Here is a 23,996-nt window from a genome sequence, read left to right as displayed (position 1 = left end):
AGTGTTATTCAATTTATTTAGTTGCACTATAGGAGAAGCATGATTAATAATATAAAGACCATCCACCAATGTACCATAATAAATAAAATGTTTAGTTAACTTAATAACAACTGAGTCATTAAAATAAACGAAATATGCATTATTTACCAACTTGGAAACTGAAACTAAATTCATTCTAATGGAAGGCACATAAAGAGAGTTTTCAATATTAAAATCTTATCTCTACCAAAAGAAATGTGAATATGTCGTACTGCAACTATTGACACTCTCATGCCATCTCCCAGAAATATGTAAATTTCCCTATCACTTAGCTAGAGGGTTTGCTGGAACCCCTACAAAGAATTGCAAACATGATTATTGGCTCCCATATCTACACACTAGGTACTAGTAGATATCACCGCTAAACATATTTCAACTATTAGTGAATAAGATGTACCTTGGTTGTTCTATTTGGCAAGATAAACTGGACATTGTGCTTTCCAATGCCCTGGCTGCTTGCAGTGAAAACATTTGCCCTTGGGCTTTTTCACTCCATCCTATGGCCCACGTACTACTGGAGGAGCTCCCTGTGGTTTCTGAACCGTTTTCTACTTCTTTCAGCCTTTTGGCCTTGAAGAAGAACCTTTCTTAGTCATAAGAGCAAAAGTTATCTTTCTGATGAGGCCCTCAGCTACTTGAAGCTCTTTAAGTAGTTATGCTAATTAGTGAGAGAGCTTAGTCATGTTATAATATGGGCAAAACTGCTTAAACGAGTTAGGTAGCGATTGGACAATGACACCGACCTGGGCTTTCCCATCGATTTCAACTTCAAGGATCTCTAACTCATTGAGAAGACCAATCATCTTCAGAACATGATCCCTTACTGGGGTCCCTTCTTCCATATTAGTATTCATGAGTTCCTTCATAGCAGTATGCCTAGCAGTAGGATTTTGATCCCCAAGCATTTCTTTGAGGTTCTGCATTATATCATAGGCAGAAGGCATAGAATGATGCTGATGTTATGGAACATTCGACATAGATGTCAATACGTAACACCGTGCCATCTCATCAGTCTTAATCCACTTCCGATAAGCTTGGGTTTCCTCATCGGTTGCCCCTTCAATAGGTTTTCATGGACATACCTCTACGAGCACATACTTGTACTCCTCTCTAGTCAGTACAATGTCCGAGTTCCTTTTTTCAGTGAATATAATTAAGTCCAACCAGTTTGTTTTCTTTGAGAATAACAATTAGGATATTGAAAGCCATTTTAATCCTGATAACCACATACTATAATAAATTATGTTGAGCAATAATAAACTTTTAATTCAATTAAAATAATATGGTTCCCTCTACCAATATTTTTCTTTTAAAGAATCTATCAGCAACCTAGCACACCGTGAGGAATATGCCTCGATGGGAGGTCGCCTATTACTCAAAATTTGTGTAGACAGGTGAGGACCTATTAATTTTACTGTCTAGGAAAGTGACTATGCCAAGAAAAATTAAACTGCTGACTTTGCTTTTGGTCCTATAAACAATGGAAGTGACTCAGATAGTGAGAATATTATTATTCATAACTAAGTATATACCATCACATAACATTATACCTATTGTCTCGTAATGAATCCCCTAGATGGAGAGGTGACCCAATACTAACAATTACTAGAGTTAATGCTCGGTGAGTCTATAATTAATTCCATCCAATGGGGAGGAAGATATTAATATCATCTCATAAAATTAATTACATCACCTATAAACTAGTGATAGAGACCATGGGATTTATACGTAATAAATTCCCTCACCCACATACTTATTTAATTTTTGAGGGATGCAAATTTGCACGTGTTTAATATTCCAATAAATTTAATATTCCAATATTGGTAACTAAAATACATGCAACAAATAAAATTCTAAATTCCTTTAAATTATTTAATTTTTTTTTATAACTTGTGAATTATTTTTATTCTCTCGTTGGACATGCATAAACCAATATTGAAATATTAAATCCTACACGCTAATGACATAACATAAGAACAGAAAACATGCCAAGCAAGCATATATAAACAACAAATATGATATAATAAAAAACTCGATTATTATGGTCCAGCAGCACACATCATAAAATAGGGATTCCTTACTTGCCATTATGGAGTGCCAGCGGTCGGCGGGGTCTTAAGGCAGTGCCCCCGATAGGATTTGACCTGCCCGATCAGGTCGCAAGGGTCCAAGTAAATTTAAATTCAAATTCAAATTCAAATTCAAACTCAAATTAAAAATCAATTTCAAATTCAATTTCAAAATCAAATTCAAATTCAAATTCAAATTTAAAAATTCAAATTAAAGTTCAAATTCAAATTCAAATTCAAACTGGAATGAAAAATCGCATCACTATTCTAAGGGATTTTCCTATTTTTCACCACCGGTATGCACACGCCACAACTGTGCCTCCTGAGATGAAGTTGCATCAGATTACAGAATCCTATGCCTCCATGACCATAGTTCACATGCTATGAATTTTGTAACAAACAATCGCAATTAGATTACAGAATCCTATACCTCCATAACCTTGAGTTCACATGTTACGAATTTTTAAACAATTGCAATCATAAACCATACATTCGTGTGACCATAATAACTCGGTATAACGCTGCAAAATAGAAGTTAGTGCATCCACACATTCTACCCTACGCATGAACTAGTTCAAAAACTGAAGAATATTATTAGCCTAATATGGCTTTCTAATCTTTTTTTGATGATAACAAATAATGGTTAATTTAACAAGTTATTGTTTAAGTGATAACATTGCTAGAAAAGTAGTATGACAAAGTTCAAAATGTTCAAAGACATGAAAGTCCAAGATCACAAGTACCATAAAGCTATACTTCATCAACAAGGTGATCAAAAGAAAGCTCAAGAGGACCAAGGTGTTCAAAACATGTGGAAGCTAAAAGAATATTGAGGCTTAAGTCTAAGAGGATTCAAAGTAAAGATATACATGAAGACTTCAATATTATAGAGTTTTTAAGTCCTTAGGAAGTTTTAAGTAAGTACTTAATTATAAATACCATTTTGAATGCTTTAAAGCTCATTAGGGGTTGATATGGACTTAGAGACCTTACTTTGAAAACCTTGAAAAATGCTTTTTAAATGTATCAAAGCAAGATGGCCAAGGATTTTGAAAACAAACCTCATAAATAGATTTTGTAACTATTCAGACGACTGACCTGTGTTTGGTCAGGCAACTGAAGATTTTCAAGAACTAATTTTGAACAGGTGGTGAAGGATTAGGCAACTGACCCCTGAATCCTCAGGCGCATGACCATGTTTTAAACGAAAAATTTGCACTGTGTTCAAAAGGATCAAGCGACTGACCCCAAAGAGCTCCGATGACCGACCCTCGGACGGCTAGTTTTTAAAACAACTTTTGAAATTACAAAAATAGTTACTTGTGCCCCAAACGTAGTATAAACTTGGGAAACACTCCAAGTAACTTGGGCAACAAGAATTTAATGCTTTTCGAGCCTATAAATACATGGTTTCATAAATCAAATTAATAACCAAGAATTGAAAATCAGTTTTCAAGCTATATTGCTCGCTCTCTCTCAAATCCCTCCTGCATACATATTCTTACTAAGAATTTTCTGAGAAAAATTGAGTCTCTGATCATGTATCTAAAAGCTAATCTTCTGAGGTTTGAAACAAATCAAAAGATGAATCCTGGTGACATACTTCTTTGAGCTTCAATTCAATTCTCTTTGATATTTACTTTGAAGTATTAGTTGTGCTATATTTGTACTAACCAGCTCTATGTGAGAGCATCCCTTGTACACAAGAATTGTTTTTTGTTTCCATTTTAGTTTTTGATGATTCAAGGTTGGTTGGATCATTGTACCAAGTGTGGGGTATCACTTGGAGACGGGGATCCACCCTAATCGAAGAAGGGATTGTAATGGTTTGTTCCCCTCATAAAGGAATGCTATAAGGGAATCCTTACGTGGTTTTGTGGTTTTGCCTATGGTGAGGACATAGGCTGGGTACAAGCCGAACCTCGTAAAAAACTCGGTCTCACTCTCTGCCCTTACTCTTTAATTTTTTTGTATATATAAATTGCCTGGTTGTGTATCTAAGTGCAAGAAGCTGAACTAATGAAATTGGGAAAAGCTTTTAATTTAAGCAAGGTTGATTGATCTTTTGTGGAAACCTTAAAGGGAGTACGTTGGTTAATCATTTGCGGAAACCCTTTGTTAAAAGGAAGTGCATAAAATTTATAAATGCATGGCTTTTATCAAACTCTACACTGAGTTATACAAACGCTAAATCAATGAAATGCTACTGAAACTCTTATATTGGTTAAGTAACTTGTGATTGATTAATTGGTTGGTTGATTGGGTATTGATTGACATTGTTGAAAGTATCACATTAAGAATCATTGGTTTGTATTTGATCAATTCATTGATTGAGTTTGGATTGTGGTTGGTTTAATTAAAAATAAAATCATTCTAGTGTGTTTGCTAAAATTAGAAAAGGTTAAGAATTTGTAAAAGGATTTAAAAGAAACTTTTAAAAACCCAATTCAACCCCCCTCTTGGGACTACACCTTATTTTTCAATTGGTATCAGGGCGGGGTTATAGAAAATTTTAATTAGAAGCTATATAAAGATCTAAATGGAACACATAGGCATAGCTCCCTTTGGAGAGGGTCAATCCTTAACCAGATCGCTGATCTTTTGTGGACTTAATTACACATTTTGGAAACAAAGAATGAGGATCTACCTTCAAACCATGGACTGGAAAGTATGGAGGGTTGTCACACATTGTGATCTTATCCCTACCAAACTTGTAGATGGAAAACAAATTCCCAAAGAAGAAAAATACATGACTAAAAAAGACCATAAGATGTTGCAAGTTAACTCAAGCGCTATAAATGCTTTATATTGTGCTCTTGACATAAATGAATTCAATAGGGTCATGACATGCAAAACAACAAAATAAATATGGGACAAAATAGAAGTAACCTATGAAGGTACCATTGATGGGAGAGATAATATAATTGACATGCTTACAAGAGAATATAAAGCTTTTAGGATGAATCCGGATGAATCTATTACAAATATGTACACTAGGTTAACTCATATCATAAACTCCTTTAATGCTTTAGGTAAAACTTACTCTACTTATGAGATGATTCAAAAAGGAAGAAACCCTAAAAATACCTCACTAGATGAATTGATTGGATCCCTTCTTACCTATGAGATGGCTATGAATGAAAGGAATGTTGAAAACCAACACAAAAAATCTACATCCCTTAAGGCTGCCAAAGATAGCTCGAGTGAAGAAGAGGAAGATACAAGTGAATTAGATGATGAAGAACTAGCCTTCATTACTAAAAGACTTGGTAAATTATTTAAAAGAAATAAGAAGTTTGCTAGAAAGTTTATAGGTGCAAAAATTGAAAAAAAAAAAAAAAAAAAAGAAACAAGTAAAATGGAAAATAAGAATAAGAATGAACCCCTTGCATGTTATAATTGCAAAAAGGTTGGACATATTAAACTTGATTGTCCACAAATGAAGAAAGACAAGAAGAAGGAAAATAAAGCAATGAAAGCTACATGGGATAATACAAGCTCAAGAAAATTAGAGAACGAATCAAGTGAACAAGAGATGGCCAATGTATGCTTCATGGCTCATAAGGATGATGTAATTTCCTATTATAGTTATCTCGAAGAATGAAGTGATAAATCATGTAGTGATTCATGTGATAGTATGCCACCATACAGAGAACTTCAGGATGAATTATTTGCCTTACACAATAGGCTCATAAAAGTAACTAAAAGGAACATTGTTTTAAAGAAATAAAATGAATTACTTCAAAATCAACTAGATATATCGAAAGCTTCTGAAAAGGAAAAAGACTCAAACTTGATGAGCTTATTAAGAAAATGAATGACATATCTCAAGATTTATTTAAATCACAAGTAAATGGTAAATGCAAGAAAGACTTAAAAGTAAAATTGAAGATACGGAGAAAATTATTCACAATTTTACTAAAGGAAAGGAAAATTTTGAAAATTTGCTTGGAAAACCAAAAATGTCACTAGATAAAGAAGGAATAGGATTTAATGGAATTGAGAACAAAAATAAGAAAAATATTTAAATGGGATACTTTGTTAAAGAATCAAAGTACTATGCAAACACATCTTCATCTAATATCTATCAACAAACTACGTGCTTCTTATGTAAGAAAAAGGGACACATAAAATTTGATTGTCCATTTAAAAGAACGAATGTGAAAATCAAGAAAGTCTGGAAAATTAAATAAAAAAAAATCTGAAACAAAGAAACCTAAGAAAGTTTGGCTACCTAAGAGTAACATACTCAACCCTTCTTGTAGGTCTGTGTTAGCTTTACCGTGATCCCAAGAGAGGGGGGGTGAATTGGTATTTTTAAAATCTATCCCCTAGGTATTCCTCCTAACAGTAGTATGTTCGCAATCCTACGGTCAATCTGGTGCAAGTAATATCAAAAATTAAATAAAACAGTTTAATAAATTACATAAGCACCAGAAAGTAGTAAAGAGAAGGGTGACACACAGATATGTTATCAAGATTCGGCCAAACTGCCTACGTCCCCGCCTTGGCTGACTAGCACAAGGATTATCACAATAACTTGCTCACTTAAACGGATGGAGCGGTACCCATACAAACCAGGTCAAGTTAACACAGGGCTGACCTCAACCTTTACACCAATCCTTACCGGGCTGGATTACAGCCTCCTCAGGCTATGCTTGGAATATCTCAGATATACAATCAAATGGTACAATATAAAAGTGTTTTCATGTAAAGCAGATTTGTACCCAAATGCTCAGTGTGGTCTAGATTGTTTAACTCTCAAAGGTATTTTCTATCAGTGTAGTACGTACGTGAGAGTGTCAACAAGCAATATTTGTATTTCAAGATGTTCTCAATCAAGGTGCTCAAACAAAGATATCATGCAAGATTCAAATATCCCAAATAGAAAAATATGTCAATCACGTGAATAGTGTCTATGCTTGGCTCGCAAGATATATGTAATCTTTGTATTTCAGCAAATGATATAGACTTGAATGGATATTGGAACAAAGATTAATATAACACACACAAATAGCTTTTCACAAATATATCAATATGAATACCACAAGATATTTGAGTACGTTTGAAAATATTTTTGCAAGCCAAAAACAAATACAAACTTCCTAAGTTATTGCAATGAGAATGCAACACTCGGAAGTTTAACAAGTCTTCTTAGGATAGGCTTATTAGAAAAGCCTCCTAAGAATACTTAGGTTATGCTCTCGTAAGAAAATCGATTCAAAGCACTTCAAACAATGAGAGCAAACCTCTAAACAATAGCATTCAATACACTTACAAATGATATAGAAGGATAAAGAAGGTAAGTTTGAGTGGATTTTACAAGAGTTTGAGAAGTAGGATGTATTTAGATTGGGAGAGAATTTCTAAGTATATTTGCTAATCGATACTTAATTCTCCCAAATGAAAGAGTATATACATATCGGAAATTTTGACCGTTGGGGACCTATTAGGGATTGTTACAAAAGTTTAATGACGTTTAAAGCATTTTAACCATGTTTAAAAATATTTACTGTGGTAAAAAATATTAGGGCAACCCGAGAGGTCCGGTCAACCAAAAATGTTTCGGTCAACCAAGTCTCATACAGTTCGATCCACCATTTTGAACTAAGGGCTCGGTCGACCAGCAGAGGGTGATTTTCCAATTTTTCGAGGTTTGGTTAACCGAGCCATTTTGAACTGGCTGGGTCAGTCGACCAGACCGCTGGGATTTTTCCCAAGGACCCTCGGTTGACCAGGTAGTTGGAGTACAAAAATGACTCGGTCGACCAGATGGTCAAAATGTTGACCCAGGGAGGTTTCGGTCGACCAGGAGTTTTTGAACTACCTGGTTCGGTCGACTAGGGCCTTGGTCAATTGTTGACCCAGGCTTGATTTAGTCGACCAGGGCAGAATGAACTACCTGGTTCGGTTGACCGAAAGTGCACCAAGTGTACATTTTGGTCCCGTTTTCATACACACAAACCCTATTCAAGTGCCTAACACACATATGTGCAAATGTGTGTGTCCTAAGGTCATTTATGATTATGAATGCACCAAAAAAGTCCGGTGTAAACCCTAAGGTCTTTCTACGGTCACTTGGTTCACTTATGTTTTAAGCTTTACAAAATAGACCATACATGTGATGTGTGTGCTTATTACAAACCAATTACCCTAATTATTATTACAGACAAATTTCACTACTAAATATTACAATTGAGAACATAATTTTTTCTTCAAACTTTGAGCTTTCATGTGCCGTCAATGTATCTGCTAATATAGACTTGCACATGAACTAGATATTTATTAAATACAAGAGTATTTGTCATTACCAAAACCAGGCGTAAGCTATATGGTCAACATTCTCCCCCATTTTGATGATGACAAATACGATTGGAAAAAATATAGGGTTAAGCCCAAGAAGGCTCCCCCTCACAATGTGCATCCAATATATTTTTAAACAAGCCCATTAGCCCGTTATTTTTGCGCCTTTCCATCTCCCCCTTTTGGCAACAGCAAAAAGGGGCCATTTGAACTAAAATCCTAGGTAGGGGTAAATATTACAGTTATACAAGAAGAATGTTGGAAAGACTTAGACAAATTTCGGCAAAGTGCTGTTTGTAAATCGAACTTTCCAAAAGACATCCTATATAATCGTAACCTGTTTGAGTTTAAATTTCCTAACAATTTATCTACAACTACTCAAATAGTTCAGTATGGTCCAATCAAGCAAATGAAATATCGAGATGAACATGAATTGGACAAATTTGCAACACAAATGATAAGCAATATAAGCATGTGATAGAAATACGAACTATGCATATAATCAATAATTAACTTTTCACAAAGTCTCAAGCAAGAAGATAAGTCAATAATAGAATTAGTCGCTAAGACTTGAAAGGTTCGCATGAGAGAGCTCCCCCAAAAATTATGCAAGTTATGACACATTTAAGTTTAGGAAGCTTCTCTACTATGCATTAAGCCTAACTCACGTCTAATTTGTATGAATCTATCCTCAGGTAGTGGTTTAGTGAATATATCGGCCCACTATTAATTAGTGCATACAAACTCAAGAGCCACATCTCCTTTTTGCACATGATCATGAAGAAAATGATGTCTAATCTCAATATGTTTAGTTCGTGAATGTGAGATAGGATTTTTAAAGATGTTGATTGCACTAGTATTATCACATTTAATCGGTATTGTTTCATAGTGCAATCCAAAATCCACAAGTTGTTGTTTCATATAAAGATTTTGGGCACAACAACTTCCAACCGCAATATATTCAGCTTTGGCTGTGGATAAGGCAACTAAGTTTTGTTTCTTGGAGAACCAAGAAACAAGAGATTTTCCTAAGTAATGACAAGTGCCGCTAGTGCTTTTTCTGTCAACCTTACTACCGGAAAAGTCAGCATCAGTGTAACTAACAATCTCAAAGGTAGTATGCTTAGGGTACCACAAGCCTAACTCTATAGTCCCAACTAGATACCTAAGAATTCGTTTGACAGCTTTTAAGTGAGATTCCTTAGGGGCAACCTGAAACCTAGCACACACACACACACTAAACATAATGTCAGGCCTACTAGCAGTGAGATATAGGAGACTTCCAATCATGGCATGATATAATTTTATGTCAATAGGGATTCCTTGCTCATCTTTATCAAGCCTAATAGAAGAGTTCATAGGTGTGCCAAGAATTTTACAATCTTCCATATTAAATTTCTTTAGCAAGTCCCTAATGTATTTAGATTGGCATATGGAAGTTCCATGATTAGCTTGCTTAATTTGCAGACCTAAGAAGAAACTAAGTTCACCCATCATGCTCATTTCAAACTCACTTTGCATGCATTTGGCAAACTCATTACACAACTTATCATTAGTTGCTCCAAAAATGATATCGTCCACATAAATTTGAACAAGCAACATATCATTATTTTTGGACTTGATGAAAAGTGTAGTGTCGATCTTGCCACGGGTAAACCCATTTTCTAGTAGAAAACCACTAAGTTTCTCATACCAAGCTCTAGGAGCTTGTTTCAATCCGTACAAGGCTTTAGATAACTGGTAAACATGATCAGGATAATTATGATTTTCAAAACCGGGTGGTTGTTTTATGTATACCTCTTCATTTATGTAGCCATTTAGAAAAGCGCTTTTAACAACCATTTGAAACAATTTAAAATTTTTAATAGTGGCAAAGGCAAGTAACATACGAATGGCTTCTAATCTAGCAACAGGAGCATATGTTTCATCAAAGTTAATCCCTTCCTGTTGGTTATACCCTTGGGCAACTAGTCTAGCTTTATTCCTAGTTACTACCCCGTTCTCATCTTTCTTATTTCTATATACCCATTTAGTTCCAATGATGGTGTGCTTATTAGGCATAGGAACTAAGGTCCATACTTTGCTTCTCTCAAATTGATTAAGCTCTTCTTGCATGGACATTACCCAAGACTCATCTTCTATGGCTTCTTTAATATTTTTAGGTTCTTCTTAGGACAAGAAAGCAGAATGATTTACTATATTTCTCAAGGAGGATCTTGTGGCTACTCCACGAGATGGTTCGCCTATGATTTGATCTAAAGGATGACTTCTAATGTATTTCCAATCTCTAGGCAACTCCTGATTTCCATTTTCATTATCTTCAAGTGATTTTTCATTTGCTTCTTGATTTTCACTTGCATTGTTTTCAATAGACATTTTCTCTAAGCATTTTCTAATATCAATATCATCTTCATCATCTTTATTAGAAAATGGATTAGACTCATCAAACACAACATGCATAGATTCAATCACAATTAAAGTTCTTTTATTGAAAACCCTATATGCTTTACTATTAAGTGCATAGCCTAGGAAGATGCCTTCATCAGATTTAGAGTCAAATTTTCCTAGATGCTCATTATCTCTAAGCACAAAGCATTTACAACCAAACACATGAAAATGGGAAATATTAGGCTTATGGTTGTTCCATAATTCATAAGGGGTTTTATTAATTAATGGTCTAATTAACACCCTATTCATAACATAGCATGCAATATTAATAGCCTCAGCCCAAAAATATTTAGGCAAGTTATGCTCATTCAACATAGTTCTACCCATTTCTTGCAGTGACCTATTCTTTCTTTATACTGCACCATTTTGTTGAGGTGTCCTAGGTGCAGAGAAGTTATGTGATATGCCCTCTAAGTCACAATATTTTTCTATGCTTTCATTTTTGAATTCTATGCCTCTATCACTTCTTATGTGAGTGATTTTATATCCTTTTTCATTCTAAATTCTCCTACAAAGTTTGGTGAAATGTTCACATGATTCATTTTTATGTGCAAGAAATAACACCCATGTGAATCTAGAAAAGTCATCCACAATTACAAAAGCATAAGATTTACCACCAAGACTTTGCACATAATTAGGCCCAAATAGATCTAGGTGAAGCATCTCCAAAGGTCTAGTAGTAGATATGAATTTCTTTTTCTTAAAACTAGATTTTGTTTGCTTACCCATTTGACATGCATCACAGATTTTATCCTTTACAAAAGACATTTTAGGAAAACCTTTAACCAATTCTTTTCTAACAAGTTTAGACAATAAATCCATGCTAGCATGTCCCAAACACCTATGCCACAACCAACTAGCTTCATTTATAGCAGAAAAACATGTTACTTGTTGTGAAGCTAAATTATCAAGAGATGTAGTATAAACATTTTCATGTCTATCAGCAGTAAAAAGCACTTTGTGGTCCATTTTATTTTCTACTATACATTTGTCATTTTCAAACGATACTTTATATCCTATGTCACACAATTGACTTATGCTAAGTAGATTATACTTCAGTCCATCAACCAGTAAAACATTATCAATAGTAAGAGAGGAATCCTTACCAACCTTACCTACCCCGACGATACGCCCTTTGGCATTGTCCCCAAATGTTACTTAACCTCCATCCTTGGGAACAATTGATGTGAATTTGCCCTTGTTGCCGGTCATGTGTCGTTAGCACCCACTATCCAAGTACCATTTGTTCTTGGAGGAGGACGATCTTAGGCGTACCTACAAAATAAGCTAAGTGACTGATGCTGGTCCCCAAATTTTGTTGGGTCCACGGGGGTTAGTAGCAGGATCTCCCTTAACTACCCATACCTTCCTAATTCTAGCATGCTTATTCCTAAGTGGACAATCAAATTGAATGTGACTAATCTGTTTACATTTACAACATTTCAATCTACACTTAGGTTCTTTAGGAGGAATATGAGATTTGACTCACGTGTAAAATGTCCTAAGTAAAGATTAGGTCATCTAACATTTTCAATGCCATTAAAACCAAGACCCTCTTTACCTAAGGAGTTTTTTTGGGCACCAAGTAATTTTTCAAAATTTTCTTTGCCCTTTGTGAATTTAAAAATGATTTTGGAGCTATCCTCCAATTTCTTCTCAAGCTCAGCAATAGTAGTATCTTTTTCTTTAAAAATAGATGCATGAGAGGTTTTTGCCATATTATACAATTTTGACCAATTTTCACATTTCTTTTTCAAATCATTATTCTCTTTGGTCATTTTGCCAAGCAATTTTGAAACACGAATATATTCAAATTGTAATTCTTTATATGTAGGCATGCTGTCAGAATCACAATATTAGATGAATAATAAGAGGATGATGAACAAAAAGACAATACCTCATCCTCGTATGCCATCAAGCACAGATTAGCGATCTCCGTGTCACTATGATCTGAATCGGAGTTGCTGCTACTGAATTGGTCCCATGAAGTCCCAGCCTTCATGGCTTTCTTCTTTTTCATAGCCTCCTTTTTCAGCAGTGGGCAGTCTGGTTTGATGTGTCCCACCTTGTTGCAGTTATAGCATGTAGGAGCATTTGATTTTTCTTTTCTTTTGCTAGACTCTCCCTTCTCATTAGTGGAGTCTCTATATTGCTTAAACGGCTTCCTATTCTTCCTGAAAAATCTGCTAAACTTTCTGGTTAGCATAGTCATTTCATCATCAGTGTCAGACTCACTACACTCACTAGATGTGTTATTAGATGCTTTTAGTGCAGTCACTTTCTTAGCCCTGTTATGCTCATTAAGTCTTTCATTTATGGAAAATTCATAAGTGATCAAGGAACCTATCAATTCATCTAAGCTTATAGCCTGAAGGTCTCTACCCTCAGCAATGGCCGTAGCCTTGGCTTCCCAAACAGGAGGTAAGCCTCTAAGGATCTTCCTGATCATCTCATATGTGGGATAGGTCTTTCCTAATGCATGCAGTGAGTTTATGATGTGTGTGAATCTAGTGTACATGCTCTGAATGGACTCACCTACATTCATCCTAAAGGCCTCATACTCACTAGTCAACATATCTATCCTAGTGTCTTTCACATCTCTAGTACCCTCATATGTGACCTCTAGCTTATCTCATATTTCTTTTGCTGTAGAACATGCGATAATCCTGTTAAATTCATTTACATCAAGACTACAATATAAAATATTCATGGCAGTGGCCTTAAGACTAACAACTTTCATATCATCATCATCATATTCATCCTCAGTTTTAGGAACCCTAGCTGCACCTTCAGTTCTCATAGGGACATAGTTTCCCTTAGAGACAATCCTCCACACGTTCCAATGAGTATTCTGAAGGTAGATGCGCATCCTCTGTTTCTAGAAGGTGTAATTAACACCACTGAAAACAGGAGGTCATGTGGAAGATGGTCCCTTAGGGAAAGGGGTCATGGAGCTATGAGCCATATGTGATCTTTTTACAAAATAACAACTAGTCTATGCTACGTGGCTCTAATACCAATTGTTAGCTTTACCGTGATCCCAAGAGGGAGGATGAATTGATATTTTTAAAATCTATCCCCTCGGTATTCTCCCTAACAACAGTATGTTCGCAATCCTATGGTCAATCTAGTGCAAGTAATATCAGAAATTAAATAAAGCAGTTTAATCAATTACACAAGCACTAGAAAGTGGTAAAGAGAAGGGTAACACACAGATATGTCATCGAGGTTCGGCCAAACTGCCAACGTTCCCGCCTTGGCTAACCAGCCCAAGGATTATCACAATAAGTTGCTCACTTAAACGGGTGAAGCAGCACCTATACAAATCAGGTCAAATTAACACAAGGCTGACCTCAACCTTTACACCAATCCTTACCGGACTGGATTACCGCCCCCTCAGGCCACGCCTGGAATCTCTTAGATACACAATCAAATGGTACAATATAAAAGTGTTTTCACGTAAAGCAGATTTGTACCATAATACGCACAATCACAAAGACCACAGATTATTTAACTCTCAAAGGTATTTTCTATCAGTGTAGTATGTACGTGAGAGTGTCAACAAGCAATCTTTGTATTTCAAGATGTTCTCAATCAAGGTGCTCAAACAAAGATATCATGCAAGAGTCAAATATCCCAAATAGCAGAATATGTCAATCACGTGAATAGTGTATATGCTTGGTTCGCAAGATATATGTAATCTTTGTATTTCATCAAATGATATAGACTTGAATGGATATTGCCACAAAGATTAATATAACACACACAAATATCTTTTCACAAATTTATCAATATGAATACCACAAGACATTTGAGTACGTTTGAAAATATTTTTGCAAGCCAAAAACAAATACAAACTTCCTAAGTTATAGCAATGAGAATGCAACACTCGGAAGTTTAACAAGTCTTCTTAGGATAGGCTTATTAGAAAAGCCTCCTAAGAATACTTAGGTTATGCTCTTGTAAGAAAATCGATTCAAAGCACTTCAAACAATAACAGCAAACCTCTAAACAATAGCACTCAATACACTTACAAATGATACAGAAGGATAAAGAAGGTAAGTTTGATGAATTTTACAAGAGTACGAGAAGAAGGATGTATTTAGCTTGGAAGAGAATTTTTGAGTATGTTTGCTAATCGATACTTAATTCTCCCAAATGAAAGAGTATATATAGACATATTAGTATTTTTGACCGTTGGGGACCTATTAGGGATTATTAAAAAAGTTTAATGATGTTTAAAGCATTTTAATCATATTTAAAAATATTTATTGTGGCAAAACAAATTAGGGCAACCTGAGAGTTCTGGTTGATGACAAATGTTTTAGTTGACTAAGTCTCATATGGTTCAGTCGACCAGGGGAATTTTGAACTAAGGGATCGGTCGACTAGTAGAGGGTGATTTTCCAATTTTCTGAGGTTCGATCGACTTGGCCATTTTGAACTTTCTGGTTCAGTCGACCGGACTGCTACGATTTTTCTTGAGGACCCTCGGTTGACCAGGTAGTTGGAGTACAAAAATGACTTGGTCAACTAGATGGTCAAAATGTTTACCTAGGGAGGTTTCGGTCGACTAGGAGTTTTTGAACTACCTGGTTCAGTCGACCAGGGCCTTGGTCAACTGTTGACCCAGGCCTGATTCGGTTGACTAGGGCAGAATGAACTGCCTGGTTCGGTCGACCGAAAGTGCACCAAGTGTGCATTTTGGTCCCGTTTTCATACACACAAACCCTATTCAAGTGCCTAACACACATATGTGCAAATGTGTGTGTCCTAGGGTCATTTATGGTTATGAATGCACCGAAAAAGTCTGGTGAAAACCCTAAGGTCTTTCTACGGACACTTGGTTTGCATATGGTTTGAGCTTTACAAATAGACAATACATGTGATGTGTGTGCTTATTACAAACTAATTACCCTAATTATTATTACAAACAAATTTCACTACTGAATATTACAATTGAGAACATAAATTTGTTTTCAAGCTTTGAGCTTTCACGTGCTATCAATGTATCTGCTAATATAGACCTGCACATGAACTAGATATTTATTAAATATAAGAGTATTTGTCATTACCAAAACCGGGCGTGACCTATAAGGTCAACAGTCTGCTTAGGACAACCACATCTAAAAAAAAATGGTACTTTGACAGCGGGTGTTCTAGGCACATGATTGGGATAAACCCAAGTTCACCTCATTAAGACTAAACGATGGTGGACATGTTACATTCAGAGACAATGCAAAAGGAAAAATCATTGGAATCGGTAAGATTGGTAAAGAACCTTCCCTTACCATTGATGATGTGTTATTAGTAGATGGCTTAAAACATAACCTATTAAGCATAAGCCAATTGAGTGACAAAGGATTTGATATAATTTTCAAACAAGACAAATGTATTGTTGAAGATAAAGAAAAACAAAATATTTTATTCACCGCTAGTAGAACCGACAATGTATATTGCATAAATTTTGAAAAGTTAAAATCTCAAAACATTACATGCTTAGTAATTATAAATGAGGCAAGTTGGTTATGGCATAGAAGGCTAGGTCATGCTAGTATGGATTTATTGTCAAAACTAGGTAAGAAAAACCTAGTTAGAGGACTACCTAGTACAAAGTTTGTTAAAGATAAAATTTGTGATGCTTGTTAGTTAGGAAAATAAACTAAGACCAGCTTTAAGAATAAGAAACACATCTCTACTAGCGAGCCCTTAAAGCTTATACACTTAGACTTATTTGGACCCACTAGGACACCAAGTATAGGAGGAAAGTAATATGCTTTCATCATTGTAGATGACTATTCCATGTTTACCTAGGTACTCTTCCTAGCCTCCAAAGATGAAGCATGTAATACCTTGATAAACTTGTGTAAAAGACTTCGAAATGAACAGGGGTATAGTGTCTTAAATATTAGAAGTGATCAAGGAAGAGAATTTAATAATAAAACGCTTAAAAATTTTGCAATGAACATGGAATTAGACATAACTTTTTAGCACATAGAACTCCATAACAAAATGGAATTATTGAAAGAAAGAACAAAACTCTTCAAGAAATGGCTACGACTATGTTAAATGAAAACTATCTAAGTATTTTTGGGCTGAAGCGGTTAATACCATATGTTATGTAATAAATAGAGTGTCCATTAGATCAAGCCTAAATAAAACTCCCTAAGAAATATGAAAAGGAAGAAGGCCTAGCATAGTTTACTTTCATGTTTTTCGATGTAAGTGTTTTGTACTTAATGACGAAGATGACTTAGGGAAATTTGATGCTAAGTCAGATGAGGGTATTTTTTTAGGATATGCAGCAAACCGTAAAGCTTTTAGAATCTATAATAAGAGAACACTAACAATTATTGAATCAATCCATGTAACCTTTGATGAATTAAACCCTTTTATAAAAGAAATTGAGATTAAAGAAAAAGATGATACTTCACAAAAACTAGAAGATCTAGAAATCAAAGAAGAAAAAGAGTAGAAATATGAAGAAACTCCAAATGATGATCCTATAGAAAATTCTGAGTTTTCAAAGGAATGGAAATATGTAATAAATCATCCTAAAGATCAAATCATATGAGAACCTACTAGACTAGAATCTACTAGATCATCATTGAAGAACTCATGTAATAACTATGTATTTTTATCACAGGAAGAACTTAAAAACATAGAAGAAGCTTTAAGTAATGATTCTTGGATAATAGCTATGCAAGAAGAGTTGAATCAATTTGAATGAAATAAAGTATGGAGTTAGGTTCTAAACCCAATGACCACTCAATAATTGGAACTAAATTGGTATTTAGGAATAAAAATGATGAAAATGGCATAGTTGTAAGAAATAAAGTAAGACTTGTACCACACGGATACAATCAAGAAGAAGGAATAGACTACGATGAGACATTTGCTCCCGTAGTAAGAATGGAAGCTATTAGAATATGGTTAGCATATGCATCTCATAAAGAATTTAAACCATATCAAGTGTGTGTAAAAAGTACTTTTCTAAATAGTTTTATAAATGAAGAAGTTTATGTGGAACAACCTCCTGGTTTTGAGGACATAAATGTTGACTTTTTAAGTCCATCTCTTGTTTTGATTTTGACCAACCTTAGTATCTCATCTGTGTGCTTAGTGTATGAACAGGTCTACCTTTCTAAAGCACAGATGATATATGAGAAAATGAAGCTAAGAAGCACTCAATCGAGCACATCTTTCGGTGCAATCCATGGAATTCCCGAGGAGCAGAGCATAAACCCTTTGTCCATTTTAAGTTTTATTTTTATATTTATAAGTTGGGTTTGTAATTATAATGAAAGGTCTATAATAATTAATTCATATCAAGCATGTAGGGATTATAAACTCGAGACCATGGATGGACCTTAAGGATTCGGTCGACCGACGACGGATTTTTGGGACTACCTCCTAGTTTTGAGGACATAAATGTTGACTTTTTAAGTCCGTATCCTGTTTTTATTTTGACAAACCCCAGTATCTCATATGTGTGCTTAGTGTATAAATAGGTCTACCTTTCTAAAGCACAGATGACATATGAGAAAATGAAGCCGAGAAGCACTCAATCGAGCACAACTTTCGGCGCAATCCATGGATTTCCCGAGGAGCATAGCATAAAGCCTGTCTGTTTTAAGTTGTATTTTTATATTTATAATTTCAGTTTGTAATTATAATGAAAGGTCTGTAATAATTAATGCATATCATGCATGTAGGGATTATAAGCTTGAGACCATGGATAGACCTTAAGGATTCGGTTGACCGACAACGAATTTTTGGGACTAATTAAAATGCTCAAAGACCTTAGACTGACCATAGGTCCCAATATATTGCATGAAAAAACCCCATATATCTTAGAAGTAATAATCATGTGAATAAATAAGGGTGACTTCAAATGAAATCAGAGCTTGAACGCACCAAGTTAGTGTGTTCGGCCGACCGAACCATAACATACATAACAACTTAAGTCAACCGAACATCCCCAAGTCAGCAGTTGACCATTTGGTTGACCGAACCAAAACATACTAAGACGTTCGATTGGCCAAACCTTCCTAGGGTCAAAATTTTGACCATTTGGTCGACTGTTCGTAAAATGAACATCAATGCCCTAGTTGACCAAATTGGCACGTGGGGAAATCGCAATTCTTTTGTCGACCTAGCTTGAAGTAGAAAAGTGACAGGTTGATCAAACATCCAAGTTCAGTCAACTGAACTTAGCTCGGTTGACCAAACCTCGGAGCTTCAAAAATTGCCTCATATCTGGTCGACCAACACCTCGGTTCAAAAACACCCTAGTCAACTGAACTCAGCAATCTGGTCTACCGAACCTTAAAAATGGTTGACCAAACCTCTCGGGTTGCTCGAATTTTACCGAGGTTAAAATGTCGTTTTTTTTTATTAACCATACTTAAAATTTTTTAAAGTTCCATCTATGTCCCCCAATGGTTATTTTTTTAGTGTATCTACATAAATATGGGTTCATTTGCAAAGATTAACAGGAGATTAGGGTTTTTTGATTAAAAATTTTCTTCTGAAATTTTTAGAGCTTTACTTCAACATATCAACCCATATACTCTACCCTTTTTCATTTTCTTTTTCTAAAACCAATTTAATAAGAGTATTGTGAGATATCCCATAGTGTTTACCCAAGCTTATACTCTCATTGCATTTATTGTTTGCTTGATTTTGAGATTGAGAGTTGAGCATAGTTTTCCCCCCAGATTTAATTTAATAAATATTTTTTGTAGATAAAAAATAAAGCTTGTGGGTCTTGGCATTCAAATTGCAAGACACCTTAGCTTCTGTTTTTTTTTTTTTTTTTAGCAAAAATAGTTTTCACAAGCTTACTTTTGAATATCTCTTTGTGTTTGAATATTGAGAAAATATTTTTGCGATATTTTGATTACACTAGGTGAAAATCTTTGAAACCCTAAATTGTGATTGAGATACGCATCTATACGTAGTTTGAAAGAGTAGCTTATTGATACACTCAATGCACTTAATAGAATATAGACATTACTCTTAGTGTTGATTGCACACATATAGCACTGACCTTATACTTCTTACATTGTTGATGTGGACCGATTATACTATGCTGAATCAGTACATAGTCTACTTAGTTAAGAAGAATTTGAATTGTACGAAAAAATCATATTGATTATTGTATTCCAAGCGTGGCTTGAGGGGGTATTGATCTAGCCCATAAGGATCAGTTGTTAGGGCCTTCTCCATCCCTTTAGAAGAGTTTGTAAAGGTTGAACCCCTGGTAATTTAACCTAGTTGTAACCAGTGTCGCTCCACTCATTAAGTGAGCAATAATGGTAATCCTCAGGCTTGCGAGCTGAAGTGGGGAAGTAGGTAGTATTGGCCGAATCCCGATAACATTTTTGGTGCCTGCTTTTAATTTTTGCATTTTACATTTCAGAACTTGGTTGTTTGTGTATTATTATTGTGAATGATTAGCTTTATGAATATAGAGAAAGACCCTAATTTTTTATAATACTATTTATGGAATTTGGAGCAAACATAGGAGAAATTTTTAAATACCCAATTCACCCCCCTCCCTTTTGGGAATACAACAATCAATCTCGATAATGTATTTAGAATAACAAAAGCATTGTACGAGTTAAAACAAGCTACTAGAGCTTGGTATGAGAGATTGAGCAGATCCTTACTAGAGAATGGCTTCTCAAAGGGAAAGGTGGATAGCACCTTATTCATTAAAATGAAAAATAAAGACATGCTAATCATACAAATCTATGTTAATGATATTATATTTGGTGCTACAAATTAAGAATTATGTAAGGAATTTGCAAAGTGTATGCGAGATGAGTTTGAGATGAGTATGATGGGATAATCAACTTACTTCTTAAGTTTACAAATCAATCAAACTAAAAATGGAACATTTATAAATCAATCAAAATACATAAGAGACATGCTTAAAAAGTTTGATATAGAAGGAAGTAAGCCCATAGGAACTCCCATGAGTACCTCTATAAGCCTAAACAAAGATGAAAAAGGAAAATCAGTAAATATGAAGTATTATAGAGGAATAACAGGAAGTTTTTTATATTTGACAGCTAGTAGACCGGACATAATGTTTAGCGTTTCTATGTGTGCCCAGTTTCAATAAGCTCCTAAGGAATCCCATCAGATAGCAGTGAAAAGAATCCTAAGACACTTAATAGGAACAATTGATTTAGGACTTTGGTACCTAAGAATACCAGATTTGAAATGATCAATTATTCAAATGTCAATTATGCGGGTTATAAGATTGATATAAAAAGTGCAAGCGGGACTTGTAACTTTTTAGGACAGTCTTTCTTGGTTTTCCAAGAAACAAAATTTCGTTGTTTTATCAACCACTAAAACTGAATATGTGGCAGCCAAAACTCTACATGAAACAACAATTAAAAGACTTTCACTTAGAGTACTCAGCCATACCAATTAAGTGTGTGATATTAAATGTGCAATAAACATTTCCAAAAATACAATATCACACTTAAGAACTAAACATATTGATATAAGATATCATTTCCTAAGAGATCATGTACAAAAAGAAGATATATTACTTGAATTTATAAATACAAATGACCAAAGGATGAATATTTTCACAAAACCTCTTCCCGAAGAAAGATTTATATCAATTAATAGAGAACTTGAGTTGTTACATAGTAGGGAAGTGATTTAGGAAGATTTCATGTTGAGTGAAAAGAGAATTTTTAGAAATTTGAGAGGTTAAATGACTAAGCCTATAACCTCAGTTATCTAAACTGAGAAAAATAGGGGGTCAGGCACATGAGCCTTCAGACCTCAGGCAATTGATGTGCTACTGCTTGCTGAAAATTTAATTTTATAAATTGGCAGGCGACATAGCCCAAAACTTCAGGCACCAGAACTAACAAGTCTTATATATTTTAAGCGCGAAAAACCCTAACTTTTCAGACTCCAAGCTATTAACCTCTGTTCCATCACTCATCCAAGCCTCCTTCTCTTGATCTCCCTTCATTCTTAGCTCCAAATCCCTCAAATAAAAGCCTCCCAATCACTCTCCTACACCTTTTCCCACGGTTTCTAGAGTTTCACTTGGCTGGTTCAATTGATCCTCCAAAATCAAATATGTCTCGCACCAAGACTACGACAAATCGAGGTCCTTCTTCATGGAGAGATGATAATAACATCGGACAATGGCTTGTAACTCCTCAATTGAAACATCGATACCGATCTCATCTTCGTTCTACGAAACCAATTTTTGTTAAGGTCATAGATACCTCCTCCTTTGATTCAAAATTTTTGGAAATCCTGCCAATGTTTCTGAATATTAGTTGGAAGAATTTCGTACCTTATCAATCCAAAAGCCTATATCCAAACCTAGTGAAGATCTTCTATGCAAATATGATACATGGATAAAATGTACTAACCAATGAGCTTAGGGGAAAGAAGATAGTTTTTTCTTCATAAACTTTAGCTCCTATTTTGCATATTAGCCCAAGAGAATTTGAGTGTCCAGCATTTGCTCAACCATAGATTCTAGAGTAAGGTTTCACTCTTGAGTAATTCTTGCCACTAATTATGGTAGAGGAATATGTTTACTTTGGCCATCCTCCAATGTACAAACAGCTAAATCTTCAAGCTCAAATACTTCAGAAAATTATCACAAACAATATCCTACCCCAAGCTAGTTCGTATGATCACATATCCTATGTAGATTGTTTTGTGTTATGGTGTTTTCTAAAAGGGAAGAAACTCGATCTCTCTAGCCAAATTTTGAAATGGATATGGGTTAAATTGGAAGCTCATTGAGTCACTCTTCCTTACGGTGGTGCTCTAAACCTCATCTTTGCCCATCTTAGTTTCACTACTCCTACCGAACTTGTCATCAAGCATACTCGGTATGATCTTTTCACTTCAACAACCCTGAAACAAATGGGATATGAAAAGCATGAGTAGGTTTAGCTTTTGAAAGGAGGATGACCACAAAGGCCAGCAGTTGTACCTCTTCCACTTCCAGATCAGCAACAAGGACCTTCAATTGATACTCCTCATTGGTTTGTTTCCTTAAATCATGAGTTCACTACATTCAGCAGAGACATACGTTTAGGCCTCCAATCACTTTAGGAGAACACATTGTTACTCCACACTACTTGCTCCTCACTTGACCAGCGTCTTTCTCACATAGAGTAGTATAGGGCTAGCTCATCTTCAAGTGTTGATCCCATGGATACCAGCTCCTCCCCTCGTAGTAATGCTTCATCTGATGAAAAATCTGGAGAAGGAAGTGAGGAGGGTGATGAAGTAGAAGCTGAAGCTGATGATGATGATGATGCCGATGATGATTGATATTTTTTTTTTTTACTTATTGCCGTTATATCTATGGATCTCTTCTTTTTGCTGCTTTGTTTATATTTTGATTTGGCTTGTAACTCCTTATGATTATGACTTTTTATACTCTTTGATGCCTATATGACTACGCTTATTGTTATGTTCTATCCAAAGACTCCTTGTGACTATGCTCCTTATCTCTTTTTGATTGGTGTCAAAGGGGGAGTGACATCCTAAAGAGCAAAAATGAGAAAAATGAGAACATTGAGCATATACGTTGACATGAGCTACAATGCTTTGAAACCTAATCTGGATATTAAGTATGTTGAAATGAGCTATAATACTCTATTATGACTTATTGAGTTTTGAACTTATATTTGAAATCATCATTTTTTACATATTGTTAAAAGGTATGCTTATTGTAAGGGGGAGCCTAATCAAGGTTCTCTCGTTTTTGCTCCTTATTTGTCATCATAAAAAAAAGGGATATTGTTGACCTAACATGGCTTTCGAATCTTGTTTTGATGATAACAAATAAAAGTTAATTTAACAAGTTATTTCTTAAGTGATGATATTTTAGGAAACCTAGTATGAAAAAGTTCAAAAGGTTCAAAGAAATATGAGTCCAATACCATAAGTACCATAAAGCTATACTTCATCAACAAGGTGATCAAAAGAAACCATGTGGAAGCTAAAAGAATATTGAACCTTATGTCTAAGAGAATTCAAAGTAAAGATATACATGAAGACTTCAAGCTTAGATAGTTTTTAAGTCTTTAGGAGGTCTTATGTAAGTATTTCGTTATAAATATCATT

The 23,996-nt window shown here is 35.0% G+C and overlaps 1 protein-coding gene across 1 annotated transcript; it reads right to left on the bottom strand.

Moving 5' to 3' along the window:
• Window positions 1-307: 307 nt before the first annotated feature.
• LOC131143841 (uncharacterized) lies at window positions 308-23,077 on the bottom strand. Its single transcript, XM_058092210.1, has 6 exons — window positions 23,034-23,077; window positions 22,855-22,915; window positions 1,122-1,214; window positions 783-992; window positions 437-609; window positions 308-332 (listed from the first exon to the last, which is right to left on the bottom strand). Exons 1-6 carry the CDS (start codon window positions 23,075-23,077, stop codon window positions 308-310), a joined length of 606 nt encoding a protein of 201 aa, XP_057948193.1.
• Between the last annotated feature and the right edge of the window lie 919 nt (window positions 23,078-23,996).

Source organism: Malania oleifera, chromosome 12, assembly GCF_029873635.1.
Source record: "Malania oleifera isolate guangnan ecotype guangnan chromosome 12, ASM2987363v1, whole genome shotgun sequence".
Lineage (NCBI taxonomy): Eukaryota > Viridiplantae > Streptophyta > Magnoliopsida > Santalales > Ximeniaceae > Malania > Malania oleifera.
This window is presented reverse-complemented; position numbering and strand designations above follow the sequence as displayed.